An 18328-nucleotide genomic window follows, 5' to 3' on the forward strand; every position below is an offset into this window, starting at 1 on the left:
TTCAGAATCAACTTTTTCCTTGACAAATTCAGAAGGGCTGGAAGAAAGCTTTAAAGGGACTCTCCTCTACACCTGATTTAACAGGGTGGGCCTCCATAAAAAGTTCTCATTCTAGGGGGCACAAGCACCCACACTTTGATAGACTCTTGTAAGGACAAGGGAGTAGGGAACATGAGCACGTCAGGTAGGGTCAGCCAGGGCATGTCAAGTGAGAGGACACCCCCACCTACAAGAGCACCGTGCAGGCCCTAAGTAGCCCAGAGCTGTCTGGGCAGGAATTCCAGGTCTCAGGTGCCTTGGCATGAGTACCTTGGTCCCAAAGATTCCTTGCCCTGTGAGAAGGGGGTCCAGCTGAAGCAGGGCCAGAGCAGAGCCCTCTTGAAGTGCTGTGCCCAGGGAGGGAGCCTGGATACTTTGGTCTAGGGGCTGTACTTCCTAGATGCAATAAAATCCAGTTTCAATAAGCCAGGACATAGGCTAGGCAGACAACGATGGTGGGGGTGGGGTGGGGGTGGAAGGGAAAGAACTGGAGGGAGAAATTGTGAAGGATGTCGCTAAGACGGCACCAGTGGATGTCTGATGTTTTAACCTGCGCTGCACCCATATTCCTTTCCTGGAAACGGCACCTCAGTTTTCCTTTGGGAATAACTCCATTATTCTCAGTACATTTGGTTGGGAGAGTCTGACTCCACCCACTTCACTCTACAGAAGGCAGGAGATCCAGCCAGTGCCACTTCTGGGCAATGAGGACAGCTCCCAATATCCTACGAGCTCCTAAATTCAGCCACATCTTCGTTTATGCTTTAGAAGGGGGTATAACTTACCTGACATAGTGTGTGGATGGGGGAGTATTTGAGGGGAGTGGGAGGTGTCTCACCACTGTCTCCTCGTCAAGAGCCTCTGAAGGTTTCATCTAGTCTGTGGAAGGTCTTTCTTAACCATGTCGGTGTCCTACAGTTCCAGGCTACTGGGTCTCCGATACTCTTTATTTACAGAGAACGCCCTTCAACCCCCGCATGGTATCAACTATACGACTTGCATGCAGTTGACTAGTTGAAATATAAACTCTCAGGCATTGAATTTTTAAAGTTTTAGCGTTTTATCTTTTGTATTCCAGTTTCAAACTTTCCCATAGGCTCTTGGAAAGTTCTCAGGCTCCATTACGCTGTTCTCATTACGCCGGACAATTATACAGGGCACAGCACCGGGCGAGCGAGTGACCTGGCCAGCGGGCGCCCTCGTGCAAGCGGGCGGGAGCTGGCAAGGCCTCGCACGCTTGCGCGCGGGGCGGGGCTGCTCTCAAGCCTGCGCGTTGCCGCTCGGCCGGCGGGCGGCGGGGCGACTGCGAACGCGCGCCGGAGCTGGCAGCCAGGCGAGCCGCACTTAGTGTTCCACAGGCGCCCCTTCGGGCGCGTCCCCCTCCCCACCGCGTCTTTGCAAGGCGCTCCCAACTCGGCGGTCCCGGCCCCAGGAGATGGAGGGTTCCCGCCCCCACAGCCCTGGAGGGGCCCCGAGGGGACGACCGCGCGCAGCTTGACCCGCAGTTCTCGCCGAGGGGCCCATGGGCGCGTCCCCACGGGCGGGCCGCGGACGTGAAGACGGCGAGCAGTGGGGCCGCGGCGCCGAGGAGGCCCCTGCTGGTGCCCGGCCGCGTGCCGGGCGCGCGCGCGCGCTCCCGCCGCAGCGCCGGCCGCGCCCGCCCCGCCTCTCGGCGCCCGCCCGGGAGTCAGGTCCGCAAGCGGTGGCCGCAGCCGGAGGGACGATGAGCGGCGCGGCGCGGGCGGGCCCGGCCCGGCTCGCCGCGCTCGCGCTGCTGACCTGCAGCCTCTGGCCGGCGCGGGCGGACAACGCGAGCCAGGAGTACTACACGGCGCTCATCAACGTGACGGTGCAGGAGCCGGGCCGCGGCGCCCCCCTCACGTTCCGCATCGACCGCGGGCGCTACGGGCTCGACTCGCCCAAGGCCGAGGTCCGCGGCCAGGTGCTGGCGCCGCTGCCCATCCACGGAGGTGAGTGCCGGGCGGGAGGCGAAGCCGGGCGCAGGGTGGGTGAGGGTCCCAACCCCGCCGGGCCCCCAGCGCCGCGCCGCTGGGTTGTCGGCCCGGGGGCGAGGTCTCGGTGGTGCGCAGCCCGGCCTCCTCTTCGTTTGGGAAGGAGGCTCCAGAGCGTGGTTGGCTTTTCCTCTTTTTCTTAAGACTTGGAGAGCGTTTCTGTGCGTGCATGAGGCTTGTTTACGGGAGGGCACTGGACTGCGAGTTTGCAGGGACGGCAGACAAAGGAGGCGGTGGCGGAGCGCAAAACTCAGTCACGGGGGGAGGTCTTAACCTGACGGAATCACAGACTTAACGCTGCATTGCATCTCGAAGGATGAGGCCCTTTTCTCAAGGCAAAAATGTGCCTTTCTTAAGTGGCAAGTGGGGGCGGGGGGAATGAAAGAGGAAAATAGGCACCTTCCCTGTTGCCTTCGGCTCTTGTTCTGCCCTATTAGTTTGACTTTAATTTGACGCCTGAAAATCTCATTGTGGAGGATCTGATAGAACCCAAGTCTTCAGGTCACGGGTGCCAATCAAAAGGGAAATAGGTAAAATTTTCAAGCATTGTCTTTGAAGCTATTTGGCTTATCTTCTGTTAATCATAAACATGGTCTCTGTTTAAATATTTGGTATCACACATATATTTGTATAAATTACTGGTTTACATATTTAAAAGGAAACTTTTTCCACATTGCAGAGTGTGGTTTTGTTTTGTTATGGCCCACTGCGAACTTTTGGGAAAATGTCAGTTGTCTTCACCTCCACTCACCTCGAGAAAGCTGAGCCGGGATTTTTTTAAGCTGCTATTCATGTTAAGGTGACCTAAACTGGGCAACCTAAATAAGGTGTTTGTTTTTATACTCTAACAACCGAATAGCATCGTGCCCCTTCTGAGGTCTGTGTATGTTTAAGTGTTTAGCTTTTGTTTTTGAGACAGCCTGGCTGAGGAAAAAGAATCACCTAAAGCTTTACTGTAGCCTATTCCCAATTTAGACGGGCCTTTTATTTTTTATTTTTTACTTATTTTATTTTTTTTATGTGAGGCAACCCTTGGTTGACCTCACAGATTGCAAGGACCTTGTCAGCTTACAATTTCTTATTTTTTATTTTTTACACCTACAGCACCTGGTCTTCCTAGGTGGTCTCCCATCCAAGTACTGACCAGGCCCAACCCTGCTTAGGGATCCAGCTTGTTCAGGGTACCATGGCCATAGCAAGTACTAACCAGGCCCGACCCTGCTTAGGGATCCAGCTTGTTCAATATAGCATGGCCATAGTCCTAGACTGGCCTTTTAAAAGTCTACTTTTACACCAAGAGTCAGGAGCTTATGGTGCATTTCTCATCTCCACTTTTTATTAAAAACAGCGGTCAGGATCCCAGCCTGCCCACGGAAACAACTTTGGTCTTTGGTTCATTCCGCAAATATTTACATGCCTAGTCTGTGCCAGTCACTGTGGTTGGGACACATAACATTGCTATACTGTGGCACTAACGATGATTGTCTTTTCTGGTGCGGAGGTTCCAGAAAGGAAGGGGAGGAAGAGGAAGAGAAGTGAGTCTGGAGCAAGAGCTGGCCCTCTGCATTGTTTTGAAATCTGTGGTTTGTCTTGGGGCTTGGTTCCCCCTAGGCACCCAAATCCATGACCAACACTTTATAGATTCTCACCTCCAAAGTGTTCTGTGTGCTAAAACTGTGCGTTGCTTGTCTTTCACCTCGAAACAAGAGCCCATCTTTGAGAAAGCTTGTTTTAGGTGTTTGGATAGAAGGGTACGGGGGACTAACGTGCACTGATGTGTGGATGAAGGTTAGTCCTCTTCCCCCATCAAGGGGAGGTAGCATGGTAGGATTAAATGTTCTTTGTCATGCTCTAGGTAAACTGTGTGGCATGAGGAAATTTGGCTGCTTAGCTTCAGTTTCATTTACAAAATGGAATGATGAAATATTTACCTTGTAAAGTTGTTGAGAGGCTTAAGTGGTTCCTGCGTTCTCAATAGAGGAGACTTGTTAATTCAAATGAATGTCTAAATTACTGGAGTTTTAGACACGTATCAGAGTGAAAACATTGGGGCAGTCTGTGAAGACTCAGTCTGGTGTCAGTTCCTCTGAGTGTCTGTCTGTTCTTTCTCTCCTTTCACTAAGGGCTGATTTTCTATTTGCACATGAGTTTGCTCCAGGTGTCTGGTGGTGGTGGTGGTGGTGGTGTGGCGGGCGGTGGTGGTGGCAATGGGATCCTACAGGTGGTTTGTGTCCGGCTTTGCACTAAGGGGTCTGCACACATGGGTTCTCTCAGTACAGCAAATACTAATTGAAACCCTACCATGTGCCAAGAACAATTTAAGCCACTGGGGAAGAAAGAGGGGCAACGGCCATGAAGAAATCAAAAATCTCTCCCTTACTGAAGCTGACATCCTAGTTGAGGTCCTTCTAAGTCAGTTTACCTGTAAACTGTTTCTAAATCTATGGGTTTACATAAAATCCAAGACATTTTTTGTTTTTGCAGCAGGAACTTAGGGATGTATTTTAGAAACAAGAATGGTGGTAGAAAAATGTTAAAATTATTCATGTTTAAGAAAATAGTATATGATAATTATATCTCAATTTAAAAGAAAGAAAATAGCTTAAAATTGGAAGAATGATTGTATATTTCACATGATATTCTTGGTTTAGTGAGTTTCAAATTTTCATATTTTTAGAAAAAATATTGCTTTCCTTATGATCTTTATGCTTTTATAAATTTGAATTGAAGAAAATTCATAACATCTTTATTGAGAACTGACTGTGTTGACACTAAAAATGATGTTCAAATTACAAGCAAAAAGTTCTGAGACAGAGTTCCTGGCAAAAAAAAATCTGTGGTCAATAGATGTGAAATTAATGAAAATTCATAGTGAGGATAAGTATTTGATAGAAATGAACATTAAGACAAAATACAGTTTTCCTGGAGCTTAACCCATTAATGACCCATTTTAAATCTCTGACTTGGTTTGTGAAATTAGAAACCTTTCTTGTTATTTTACTAGAAACCTTTCTTGTTATTCATTCATGAATTACTGAACAAGATTTGTTTGTCCTGTACCTTTAAAGGGCAAATTGGCATTTTTTTCTTAGATGCTGTGGTATTTTAAAAGTATATTTTGGAGAGTGTTAAACTTCATAAAATACTTCATAAACAAGTGTTATACTTTGAAAATATATTCATCATTAATTAGAATGTGGTTGCAAATGGAGATTCATTTGTATAGTGACAACTGATAATCATATTTTAATTGATAATTCATTTTTAGAAATGGAGGTTTGAAAGAGTATGTCTTTTTTTTATGTGCATATCAGAGTTGCTCTAGCAAAGGATGAGCTTAGAACTAGAAACAAAATGTAAAGTAACTAGTATCTACTGTGGAGCAGAAGTTGTAAATGTGCTTTTTGTTTGAGCCTAGAGTGGGGGTTGGGGGAGGAGAAGGCCCTGTTTATGATGTCATGTATGCAGATGTGCTGGTGGGAAGAATTTGGTATCAGCCATTTTTTGCTTTGCATAGAAATTTTCAGAACTCGATCTCACAGCCTTAGAGAACAATTTTACTAAATGATAAACCTTTTTTTTCCCATCTTGCTGACTATAGAAATGAAATAAAATTTTATTTTATTTTTATTTTATTTTATTTTATTCTCTTTTTAAGCCTACAGCACCTGGTCTTCCTAGGTGGTCTCCCATCCAAGTACTAACCAGGCCCAACCCTGCTTAGCTTCCGAGATCAGACGGAATTGGATGTGTTCAGGGTGACATGGCTGTAGACCCGAAATAAAATTTTAAAAAATAATAATTTTAGGTTTTTATATTTAAAAAACTATTCTATTGGATGCATCCATTAAACCTGAACTTAATTTTTAAAATTCTTATAAAGAGTGAAGGAAATCGTTGTGGAAATAAGACCTTGGATGAAAGCAGTCATGTAATGTTACAGTTCATAATGGCAAATGCACGAGCTACTAGGTGTAGTTAGAGGTTTCAAAATATTCAGAGGAAAAAGTAGGAGTGATCCTGGGAGCAGAGGCTCTGGAAGGAAAGACAATTCAGAAGGAGCTGGAGTCTCTAAAAACCAAATTTTGACATAAATTAACCAAGCAAGAACGTAAAGAAGATATATATAATACATTATTTTACAATTTAGAAAATATTTTCGCATACTGTACTTTTCCTTTGCTTTTAGATGATCCATTAGCATGTAAATATTTGAATCTTTTTTTAAAAAACAGTTGACCTCCCCATCTGTCCTGCTGCTGTTATCCATTTCTCTATTTCTCTATTTCTCTTTATGGCAGAGCTTCTCATAAGTGTTGTCTATACTCGCTGTTTTCAGTATCCCCCCACCCACCGCCCCCAGCTATTCTTCACATTGTAGCTGTCTCTGCTGTGCCAGTGATTTTGATAAAGACATGGTTCATTGGACTACAGGAGCCCTAGGATCTCAGTATGTGGAATGGTGGGCTGAGACTAAGAAAAAAGTTAATAGGAATGAATATATGGTCCTGAATTTGGGTTAAAAAAACAACAACAACAAAACACCTTCATTGAAGGGAGTTGAGGAGAGATGAGACTTAGCTGCCTGTGGTGGGACAAAGCCTGTGAGTGCTCCCTGACAGGCCCTGTCTAATCTTGCATGCCTTTGGCCATCTGGATCCTGGTGGCACTGGCCCCAACACATAGAAGCCAGGTGCACCTGTAGTTTATGTTTAGCTCTGAACATGAGTTTTAAGAGATGAACAAACTACAGAGCATTAGGTTGAATACTGTTATAAAAGGAAAGTCCTTCATTTGATGGTAGGTTAAATAAGATGACTTCTAAGATCCCTCCACCTGGAATAAGGAGTGACTGTAAAGTAATAGGACAAATCTTTTTTAACAGACCTCTAGAATACACTCATTAAGGAGAGATTCTTTGCAAACCAGCCACATGTGTGTACACATGTATACACATTGTGCAGCAATGAAAACACTTTTAGAATTTGTTTTCTGAGATTCTTTTTTATAGAACAAGTAAAAACATATACGATGTAGCAAATCTTTATCTTATCTAGGTAGATTTGAATTGACAATTGACAGTTATTTTGAAGCAGTTTTTTTTTTTTCCTGTGCTTATGAAATCTTTTTAGATAATGCTCAAAGACAAGTCCCATATTAGTTATCCCATTTAGATAATGCTCAAAGACAAGTCCCATATTGGGGCACATATTAGTGGGATGAATGCTAGGAGCTGGTTCTTTTAAATACAGCAGTCTTGACTTATTTACAAAACAAAACTAAGTTTTTAAGGATTGTCAGCATTTGTTTGCTTTATCATTCGTTATTTACTAGACATTCATTATTTTCCATAGATTGTGGTTAAGTATGGCTTTCTTTACCGGTGGAGGCAATTTTGAATAAAACAAAGAGAACCCTTCAAATGTCAAATGAAATACACACTAAAGTATTTAATTAGCACCTACTCTAAGCTTGTGTTATGCAAATCTTTCAGTGTACACAAAAGAGGTGGTGTGTAATTCCTGCCTAAGAGAACTTTGTCCTCTCGCTGAGATCAGCTTTGTCCGGATGGCACTAGGACATGCCATTGCAGAAGATGCTGCAGCTGTCTTCTTTAGTTTACAGGGGGATTTTGTCCTCAATCTGGGTTCTGAGAACTACAGCCAGGGACAAGCCACCTGTTGTTTTAAACAGTTTATTGGAACCCAGCCAGGCCCATTCGTTCACGTGTCTGTGACTGCTACGTACTTGGATGGTTCTAACAGAAGCCTGTGTGGCCTGCAAGCCTAAACTACTTACTCTCTGGCCCTTTAGGAGAACGTTGAACGTTGAAAGCGCCTCTTCTAAAGGCTCATTTATACCTTAGGTTTTCCTATTAAAAACTTTTTTATGGATTTATGTATGAGAATTTGGTGCCTAAATTGTCCTAAACTGTGTGCTCTTGGAAGTCAGGAACAGTGTCGTCTTTGTTTCAGCCGAGCACCTAAGACTGTGCCTGGCACTGAGAAGTCGCTGGAATGTGATTGATTGCATTTGGTCCTTTGGAGCTTGGTCTGGTACTGAAACTGATGACCCGCGTTGTGGGAAGGGTGGGGCGGGGGGGGAGGTGTTGGTTGATGGACAGAGTATACTGCAGGGCCTCTGTTATTGTACTAGATCGTAAATGGCATGGAGACCAGAGAAATAAAAATTATTTGGACTTGTATAGAAAGGTTTTGTTAAAAATGTGGAATTTGAAGTCAAACTTGATTAGTTATGCTTCCAGCCATAATGGAGTGACAGGCACCAGATTTACCTTTCTATCTTAAGTGACTGGAAAACTTGACAAAGTTATGAAACAGCCATTTTATAACGGTCATCAAACAGCACAGGACAGTGATCCCTGAGAGAAAGGAAATAAACAGTGGAGCTCTGTGACTGCCCCAGCTTACCGTACACCTGGAGCGTTTCCAAGCTGCAGTGCAGGGAGGGGGATCCCAAAAGATCCAGTGGTCTTTCTGAACTGATGCGGCAGAGTTCAGGGCTCAAGGAGGACAGGAGAGGAGGGAGCTGCACTCAGAGCAAGCTCTGGAGAACTGCACCAGGTCCCTTCAAGTCTCTGGTTGAGTGCTGATCTGCACATTTGATGAAGAATGGTCCGAAATTAGCAGAAGTTCTCACGAAGTGGGAGTAGTTCATTCTCACTGATCAGAGTAGAAAGACCTCTTAATGCATAGGGCATGGAATGAGGCCAGATTATCTCTTGAGAAAAGTCTATTCTGGACCCACCTATCAAAGCATAGAATCAAGCCTTAAATGGACTGGACTAATTCTGAGTAACTTAACTGGTCCAGAACATAGCTCAACAATATTGAAAGAAATACAACAAAATCCAGTTCCCGAAAACATAAAATTCAAGACAGACATCCAATCAAAAATTACCAGGCATACTAAAAAAAAAGGAAAATACGACCTATCCAGACAAAAAACAGTCAGTAGAAGCAGACTTAGAAGTGGAACAAATAATAGAATCGCAGGTAAGGATGTTAAAACAGCTATTATGAATGTACTCAATATGCTCAAAGAGGTAAAAAAACAAACAAACCAACAAACCATGTGAACATGACGAGAAGAGAAATAGATATAAAAGAGACCCACATCCAACTTCAAGCAGTGAACTCACCTGGAAAAGTGTGGGATTTACATTGACAGAGAACAGGAAAGGGAACACCTGGAGGAAGGTATTTCCTGTTTGGTGCTTCAGTTTATTCCAGGTGGTGATGTGGTTAACATGTATTGGGTACATACTGTGTACCAAGAATGGTGCCCAGTATGGTACATGGGTTATCATTTAATCCTCCTAACAGCTGTAGTTGGTACTAGCTCCCCCTTCTGTGGATGGAACTCAACGCACTTCTGTCTCTCACTTAGTGCCTATTTTCTTTATAGCACTTAACATGATTGGAAGTTATATATCTATTTTGTTCATTTCTGAGGGCGAGGATCTTGTCCCTATGTCTACTCTTGTATGTGCAATGCTTAGTTTGGTAACTGGAACATAGGAGGTAGCACTGGGTAGTTAGTATTGGATGAATTAAAACAAGCAAGGTAACCCACCAGCTCTGTGGCTGTTGGGGGTAGGGAGGGATGGTCTGTGGAGCTGGGACTCGATGTAGGTCTGCCTGACTACAGCTCCCGTCCTTTCACTACTTCTTTGTACTGCTTCCCAAGTAGGTTTAATAAATTATGATATATCCATAGTGGAATGTTACACAGCTATTCAAGGGGATTGTCACTAAAGCTATGTATATCCTACAAAGGTACATGTAAAGAGATTAAACGGTGTGTGACTTTGTTAAATTTGTTTACAGTGGACAAGGATGCAAAATAATATGCAAAAATGAAAATTGTGTTATGTCGATTGGATTGTGGGTGACATTTTTCATTTTATTTTCTCTGTCTTTATTTGGAAATTGTTAATTTTCAATACAAAACCTTCACAGGGGAGAGGTCATACTCTGAATGACTCTGAACGAACAAGTGTATATACAGGTTGATTTTTTTTTTTTTTTAGGTTTATTCCCTAGTTTCAAGAAGAATGGCACAAATTTCAAGCAGTGGTTAGAATTGATACTAGGAATGTATTGAAAAGGTCATGTTTGCCCTCGTAGGAGAGGACCTCCAAGACCAAGAATACTTTGTCCAAATGTGGACCAAGCTAAAATGGTTTGGAGCAGTTAGTGGATCCTAGAGAGGAAAATGGAATCCTAGCATAGGACTCAGCTTTTCTGTAATATTTTTATGATGATATTAATGCTTTTATTTATTTTGTTGGTTTTCCCTGTTTAAAATCTGTAGTTACAGCAGAATGTAAATGTTACCAACCTTAAGAATCTACAACTATACATAGATGACAAAGGTAGAGAAATCAAAGAGAGAAAAGAGAAGTTGGGGACTGGTGAGGGCTAGTATCTTCATCTCACAGAGTAAGAATTCAAGAGATAGTCTGTAGTTGCAGAAACTAGAAAGGTTTAACCACAGAGGAAAATAATGGAATACTAAAATCAGAAGAGAGGGAAAGTGGGGGAGCCTAAGTGAGCAGAACCCTAAACTGTGACATTGTAAATGCACAGATAATGTCTGAAGTCGACAAACCAGAAAATAATGATGATAAGCCTTTTTAGAAAGGGCGTCCACCTGAAGAACTGAAAACAGTTACAGTGGTGCCTCTGGTGACTGGAGCAGGGGGGTGAATGGGGCAGACAGACTCCATTGCATGCCACTGAATGACTTTGTCTTTTGTATCCCTGTGTACAGTGAGATTCTCACTCTTTCCTCTTTAAGCACTGTAAATGAATTCTGCTCCTTATTTTTTTTTTCCTTGAAGAAGCTCCCTATTTTCACAGCATCTCCAACTCCATTGACATGCCGTGGGATGTAGGGTTCTACAGAAACTAAATACTATCTCAGGAGGTCTCCTGCATGGTAAGCACTGACATAGACCGTGAAACCAGGAAATGCTACCATTGAATTAATTGGTATTTCATGAACAGATCTAAGTCCATGGACCTTAAAACAATATATTTTAGTAGCTGCTGTGTTGCCTGGCTCACAGTGTTCCCTTTTCTCTGGCAGTGCCCTCCCTCCCCATCCGTGTGATAAGCCCTCACTAGCATTCATTGAACCTAGCCTAGTGCGATCTGGCCCCTTGGCTCCCATTCGGTTGAGTGAGCACTTTCAGCCCCTTCCTGGCTTCTCACTTGTTTGTTTGTTTGGTGTAGATGCCACAAGATTCTTCTTGGTAACCACCCGTTTTCCCCTTTATCCTGTATCACACTCACTTGGCACAGTCTCAGTCTTGGATGAACCATGTACCATTTATTTTCTCCATGCTTTCTGTCCCCAGCAGCTGAACAGTGCTGGAGTAAATCTTAGAACCCAGCTGATGGAAGTTTGAGATCATAAAATTTAAGCAAAAACAAATGGGCACTTAGCAATGTACAGTAATCCAATATTTCCTTGTAAGGAAATAAGACAACTCTCTGAGCCATCTTTTTCCTCTCTCCACATGCTTCCTGTTACCTCTTCCTGTACCTTTACTTTTAGTCTAGTCCCCTCTGATCTCTAGATTCATACCTTCAACTGCCAAATTGGTATCTTAAACGTCTCAAGGACATCTCTGAATTGATAAGCCACAAATGAAGAGTTGGTTGGTTTTTTGTTGGTGGTGGGTTTCTGGTTTTTTGGGGTTTTTTTGGTTTTTTTGCCTTCTAGCCTGCTACCACTGCTCCCCAGTTTCCCCCATCTCGGTGACACTTGTTATTTGAACAGATTTAGGTGTCATCCTTAGGTGTTTTCCTCATATTCCACATCTAATCTGTCCTCCACAGCTTACCTTCAGGGTGTATCGTGTCTATCTGTTGCTCGCCATTTTCACTCCTGCCATCTTAGTACAGGCAGCTATCATCTCTTACCCTTTCCTGGTCTCTCTGCTCTTTCTCTTAACTTCCATCAATCTTTTCTCCCTAGGATAATCAGAATAGTCTTAAAGCTTCACCCAGTCGTGTCACTCCTTGCTTAGATTCCTTCAGTGGCTTCTCATTATCCTTAGAATGGAAATCTGAATGCTTAACTGTGGTATACAAGGCACTCTGCCTGGTCTGGCTCTAGCCACTTTCTCCCTCAGGCCGTTCACCTTGCCCTTGCTCACCATGCTGAAGCTATTCTGGTTCCTAGAGTTTCTAAGTTTCCTTTACAGCTGTGCGCCTTCTGGCTAGATCTCATCCACCTCTACTCCCTACTCCACCATACAGTATTTGCTGTATTAATGGAGGTTTACGGTTCTTTGGTTATATATAATGGCCACTTAAAGGAGCAGAATGGCCATGGGAGAAGAATTATAGAATCTCAGAACTTAGCGGTCATCGGTGATCATCAAGTCCAGCCCTCTAGCCGAGGCCTCAGCATTCTTATCTGATGATTGTACTGCTCAAGCTAGAACAAATGAGTGACAGGTCTGCCACATTCATCTCTGGAAAACAGAATGTTAGAAAGTCTTTCTTTCATCTGGAAAAAAAATTGGTTCAGTCTACAGCCATGCCACCCTGAATGTGCCTGATCTCGTCTGATCTCGGAAGCTAAGCAGGGTTAGGCCTGGTTAGTACTTGGATGGGAGACCACTTTGGAATACCAGGAGCTGTAGGCGTTAAATAAACAAACAAATAAATCAATCAATAAATTGGTTCAGATATTTGTAAACAGTTATCTCTTTATCTAACTCAAGTTCTCTAGCTCTTTGTCTTTGTAACCCAGTTTCTTTCGACCATTCTTACAACTATGGTATCATAAACCTCAGAATGCATTTATCGGTAATCCATTTTAAAGGATGCAGTGGTTGAATAGTGTCCCACAAAAATTCATGTCCACTGGAACCTCAGAAAGTGACCTTACTTAAAAATAGGCTCTTTGCAGATGTAAGTAGTTAAGGATCCAGATAAGATTATACCAGTTTAGGGTGGGCCCTAAATCCAGTGACTGGTGCCCTTGAGAGGAGAGGATACAGAGACACACACACAGGGAATGGCAATGGGAGGGTGGACAGAGAGATTGGCGTTGTGTTGCCATGGCCAGGGAGCTCCAGAAGTTAGGAGAGAACATAGGACTGTTTCTTCAGAAGGAGCCTCCAGAAGGAGCCAGCCCTGCTGACACTTTGATTTCAACTTCCAGCCTCAGAACTATGAGACAATAAATTTCTATTGTTTTAGGCCACCAAGTTTGTGGTCATTTGTTATGGCAACCCTAGGAAACAAATACAAAGAGAAACCTAAAATTGAACACAGTATTGCAGTTCGGTTTTATCATTGCAGAAGAGAGTAGAACTGCTTTTTCTCCGTCCTCTGGACACCTGCCAGAGTCATATAAGTTATTTTGGTAACCCTAATCAGTGACTCATACTGAGCTTACTGTTGGTTAAATCTTCTAAGTCTTTTTCACAGTCTTCCCTAAGCCATGTGATTTTACTGGATTCAGCCTGTTCATTCAGCCTTTCAAGGTATTTTTCAAGTCCTGATTTGTCATTCACAGTCTTTTCTCTTTCTGGCAGCTTTGTGTCACCAGTGAATATGACTAGCTTACAGTCTGTATCTTCATCTAAGTCAGTGGTTCTTAATCTTCTGGGGTTATAGTTCTCCTTTAAGACTTTAATGAAAGTCTGTGGACCTTCTCCTGAAAAATACATATTTATGTAGATATATCACAAAATTTTCGATAAGGGGAGGTTCAGATACTGCTTGAAACCTCAAGTAGTCCACAGACCCAGAGTTCAGAATCCCTCCTGAAGCACTTGATAATAGATGAACAGACCCTTGTAGTGTGTCACTAAAATCTAAGACAGTTAACATTCCATTAATTGACACTTTGGCGGGGGTGGTGGGGGCTCATTTCACATAGTTTTCTAATTCACTTTATTGACTTTGCATTTAGTGCATATTTCTTTGTCTTTTATCATAAAAGACATATTCAAATGATTTGATGGGGAAAAAAGCAAAAATATTTTATCTACTCTGTTCCTGATTTGCTAGTTCAAGAGCTCTGGCAAGGAAGGCAAAGAAGCCAATCTTTATTGGCCACAGTATGTTTCCTACTGCCACTGTAACCACTTACCACAAACTAAGAGGCTTAAAACAACACAAGTTTATCATCTTACAGTTCTGGAATTGAGAAATCCGAAACAGGTCTCACAGGGCTAAAGTCAAGATGTTGGCAAGACCTCATTCCTTCTGGAGGTTCCCAGGGAGAATCCATTTTCTTGCTTCTTCCAGCTTCTGGAAGCCACCAGCATTCCTTGGCTTGCAGCCCTTCCTCTGTCTTCAAAACCAGCATCGAAGCATCTTTGGAGTTTTCTCTGACTCTGACCTTCTGCCTCTTTCTTCCACGCATAAGAGACCCTGTGATTACATTCAGAGACCATTGTCAGTAAGGCAGTTTCTCATTTGCATGTTGTCACCAGATTATAATTCATCTTGATCAGAAATCCTACACTCATGTGGGACAGCTGCTTCAAATATTCATTCAGCAAATAATTATTAAGCACCTGTTGTGTGGCAGGCAGGACAGGAAGTTCCTGCGCTGTCTAGTAGTGGAAACGGTGAGTCAGCACTAGTGTATTGTCTAGTGGTGGAAACACATTAAACAGATAATAACACACATAATTATTTAATAACGATTCTTGGGGTATCAGGGTGCTAAGAGAGCATAAATGAGAACTAACCCAGTCTAGGATGGTCAGGGAAGGCTCCTCTGGAGAAACAATGTTTAAACTGAGACTAACGCATGAGCAGATGTTAGGCTAATAGGGGCGCAGAAAGGAAGACTTTCCGGGCCAAGGAAACCTCTATGAAGACTAAGGTACAAAATGCCCTTGGTATGTTTGAGGAACTGAAAGGAGTTGAGTATAAGGGGACAGTGGTGTACAGTAGAGGGGACAGCGGTGTACAGTAGAGGTGAACAGGTGGGTCAGTACTCTCTAGGCTGTGTTAGGATTTTGAACTTTATCCCAAGAGAGGAACAGAAAACTGTCAAAGGATTTGTTTTTAAATTTTTAATTATGGTTAAATACATATAACATAAATTTTATCATTTAAGCCATTTTTAAGTATACAGCTCAGTAGTGTTAGTACACTCACATTGCTGTACAAACTCATCTCCAGAACTCTTTCCTTTTGCAAAACCGAAACTCCATACCCGTTAAACAGCTCCCCATTTCCCTCTCCCTCCAGCCTCCAGCAACCACTCTTCTCCTATCTGTCTCTGTGAACTTGACTATTCTAGGAACCTCATGTGAGTGGAATCACACAATATTGGTCTTTTTGTGTCTGGTTTATTTCACTGAGCATAATGTCCTCAAGGTTCATCCATGTTGTAGCCTGTGTGAGAATACTGTTGAAGGGTTTTAACCTGGGGAGTGAGGTAACCGAATTTTTAAAAATTAACAAACATTTTACTAGCTATAACATATGGAGAAAAATATACAATCTTGAGTCTACAGTTTGATTAATGACCACAGTGAACACATTGCCATAACCCCAGCCCTGGTCAGGAACTACAGCATTACCAGCCCCAGAGTCCCCAAAAGTCCCCTTTAGTCAATCTTCTTTCTCTCCCCAAAGTAAATACTATCCTGACTTTGAACACTACAGGTTATGCCTGTTTTTTAACTTTATGTACATAGAATCCTGGTGCACATTCTTCTGTATTCTTGTGACTCATTTCTTTTGCTCACATCATGTTAGTGAGATAAATTCATGTCATTACATGTAGCAGTTTTGTGAGTGATCCAGTGCATGAATACATCATAGTTTTATCCACTGTTGAGAATCCACTGCCTGCTTTTTGGCCATAGAAGTAATGCTTTCAGAAGCATTATGCACGAGTCTTGTGTTACACATGTATAACATTTATTGGGTGTGTGCTTAGGAGTAGATTTGTTCTCTCCCTCTCAGTTTTCTTCCAAGCCCAATATGTCCAACTCAGTTCATCATCTTTCCTCCAAAAATCTGTTCCGCCTCCAGTGTTTGCTGTTTCAGTCAGCAGCACCATCTCTACCCAATGTGTTATACGAGAAACTGAGACAGCCTCTTCTTTAGATCCCTGCCCCCCACATCTGATTACCAAGTCCTGCTGATCCAAATGCCTAAATATCTCTAAAATGTGTCTGGTCTCTCCCCATCTGTTGTAACTTCTAATCTCTTATGTGGACTGTGGTCTCCTGACAGGCTTCCCTGTGTCCACTGTTGCCCCTCTATCCCATTCCCTGTAGAACTGGGACACAAACTTTGTGTTAGTGCATGTGCTTGTAGGCCCATATATGCATTATTCTTATAAATGTTATATCACACTACTGGTTTTCTTTGACAGTATCTTAAGGCCCAACACTTAGGTTAATAGTTAATAACAGCTGTAATCAATCTGTATTTCTAATAGTCTTCATGTTACCATCTAATTTTTTGGTTTTCATTCCCAAATCTGATTAGTTGAGAGGTTTTATTTTTGTTTTTTAAACCTTTAGGGTAGCTGAAAAGAGCTTGTACAGGAGTAGAAATGTCAGCTCTGCCAGTTTATTTTTGCTTTACATTGCAGGGAATTTTTTTAAAGCATTTGTCCATTTAATGAAGAGCAGCTCAGTTAAAAGTAGATGGTTTCATCTGTAAATCCATGTAAACAAACAGGTGAGGGAGTCACTGCCATTCCCTTTATATTTGTGGGGTTTCATTCTGTTCAGGACACCTCAAATACAACGTGAGACACACAACCATCTGACAGTGGATTGAAGAAAGCAGCCAGTGTTGATCCTTAATTAAATGTCAGTAAACTTAATTTCTATTACTTATAAGAGTGATTTTTTAAAAAACTTAAATAAATTTAGAAAGATCGTTAGGTACACGATCAATACACATGCCAGAAAAAGTCAACTGTACTTCTATAGACGAGGAACAATTAGAAAATAACCACAAAAAATTTTTAAATACCATTTAAAATGGCATTGGCACTGAAAAATGCAGAACATCGTTGTAAGAAATTAAAGTATATATAAATAATAAAAGGACATCCCATGTTCATGGATCCAAAAACAATAGTGTTAAGATGGCAGTTTCCCACATTGTCCTACAGGTTCAGTGTAATCCTAAGAAAATACCAGCTGGCTTTTTACAGAAGTTGACAAGCTGATCCTAAAATTCATGTGGACCAAGAATAAAAACAATCTGGAAAGAAAAGAACAAAATTAGAGGGCTCACATTTCTGATTTCAAAACTTACTCCAAGACAGTATGGTACTGACATAGACATATAGATCAGCGGATTAGAACTGAAGTCTAGAAGTAAACCCTTATATTTATGGTCAATTGATTTTGACAAAGATGCCAAGAAAATTCAGTAGGGCAAGGAATAGTCTTTTCAAAGGGTGCGGGTTCCACTAGATAGCCAAGAAGACTGCGAGAGAGATGAGGAAGCCAAAGAAATGTGTATTGTCACAAAAGTTTAGAGGTTAGCTGCTTCTGGCACTGCTGAGGAGGATGGTATGGTAAGAGCTGGGAAGTATTCTTTGCATTTAGTGATCTAAAGCAAAATGACTAGAAATTTGGAAGAAAGCAGCTATATCATTTTTAAGTTTGCAAATCACAGAGCCAAGAAAGCTGCTTAATTACAAATTATCTTAATGGGATGAAAGATTACTCAAAGAAACCAGCATGAATGTACAAGATATAAACAGCAGTTTTACTGAGATGAAATGAGAGCCTGTAACAGAGAAACCCATCCTAAGAATGTATTTGCTTTCTTACAGCCTCTCCACCCATTTTCAGTGTCCTTTTAGCCTTGTTCTGATCATCTCAGTTCCCAGGTTATTCTTCTTTAAAGCAAAAGCAAAACAGGTTTTGAGAAATGTTCTCATGCATTGTCTTGTTGGCCCTGAGCAGTTGATGTATTTCTTTCCTATTCTCTCTCTGAAAACTTAAAAAAAAAAAAAAGAACCTTTGAAAGAGAGTGAGAAGCCCCTTTGCTTGTTCCTGTCATTATTGGCAATTTTCATCTCTTTCTAGGCTTTCTAATTTGAGGGGGGGGGATGCATATGTCTGTGCTATCATCCTGTATTTACTTCTATAGCTTTTGGATAAGTTTTCCTTAAAGTTTAATTTACCTCATGCATTCATGCCACTTTCTTCATTTTGTTTCGCATTAAGATGATTTGTAATTACTCAGCTCTCTTTGCCCTGGGATTTGCAAATTAAAACAATAGGCCGC

At 42.3% G+C, this 18328-nt stretch overlaps 1 protein-coding gene and 2 non-coding genes across 7 annotated transcripts in view; 2 read left to right on the top strand and 1 right to left on the bottom strand.

Annotated features, from left to right (window-relative positions):
• Positions 1-1312: 1312 nt before the first annotated feature.
• The window catches only part of RNF130 (ring finger protein 130), a 110621-nt gene continuing 93605 nt past the window's right edge, over positions 1313-18328 (top strand). Inside the window, exon 1 of one of the 5 annotated variants that reach the window (XM_039880233.1) lies at positions 1313-2009. In XM_039880233.1, coding sequence (XP_039736167.1) covers positions 1562-2009 — 448 coding nt within the window. In that variant the 5' untranslated portion in view covers positions 1313-1561. The remainder of the gene's footprint in view (positions 2010-18328) is intronic. The other 4 variants (XM_039880231.1, XM_039880232.1, XM_039880229.1 and 1 more) reach the window with 4 other exon arrangements.
• Positions 5708-5826, bottom strand: LOC120616731 (5S ribosomal RNA). The gene has a single exon (XR_005656668.1). It is a non-coding gene; the product is annotated as a 5S ribosomal RNA (ribosomal RNA).
• LOC120616711 (5S ribosomal RNA) lies at positions 12617-12735 on the top strand. The gene has a single exon (XR_005656665.1). It is a non-coding gene; the product is annotated as a 5S ribosomal RNA (ribosomal RNA).

The sequence above is a fragment of the Pteropus medius genome, unplaced genomic scaffold (assembly GCF_902729225.1).
Source record: "Pteropus medius unplaced genomic scaffold, Ma_sr-lr_union100, whole genome shotgun sequence".
Classification (NCBI taxonomy): Eukaryota; Metazoa; Chordata; class Mammalia; order Chiroptera; family Pteropodidae; genus Pteropus; species Pteropus medius.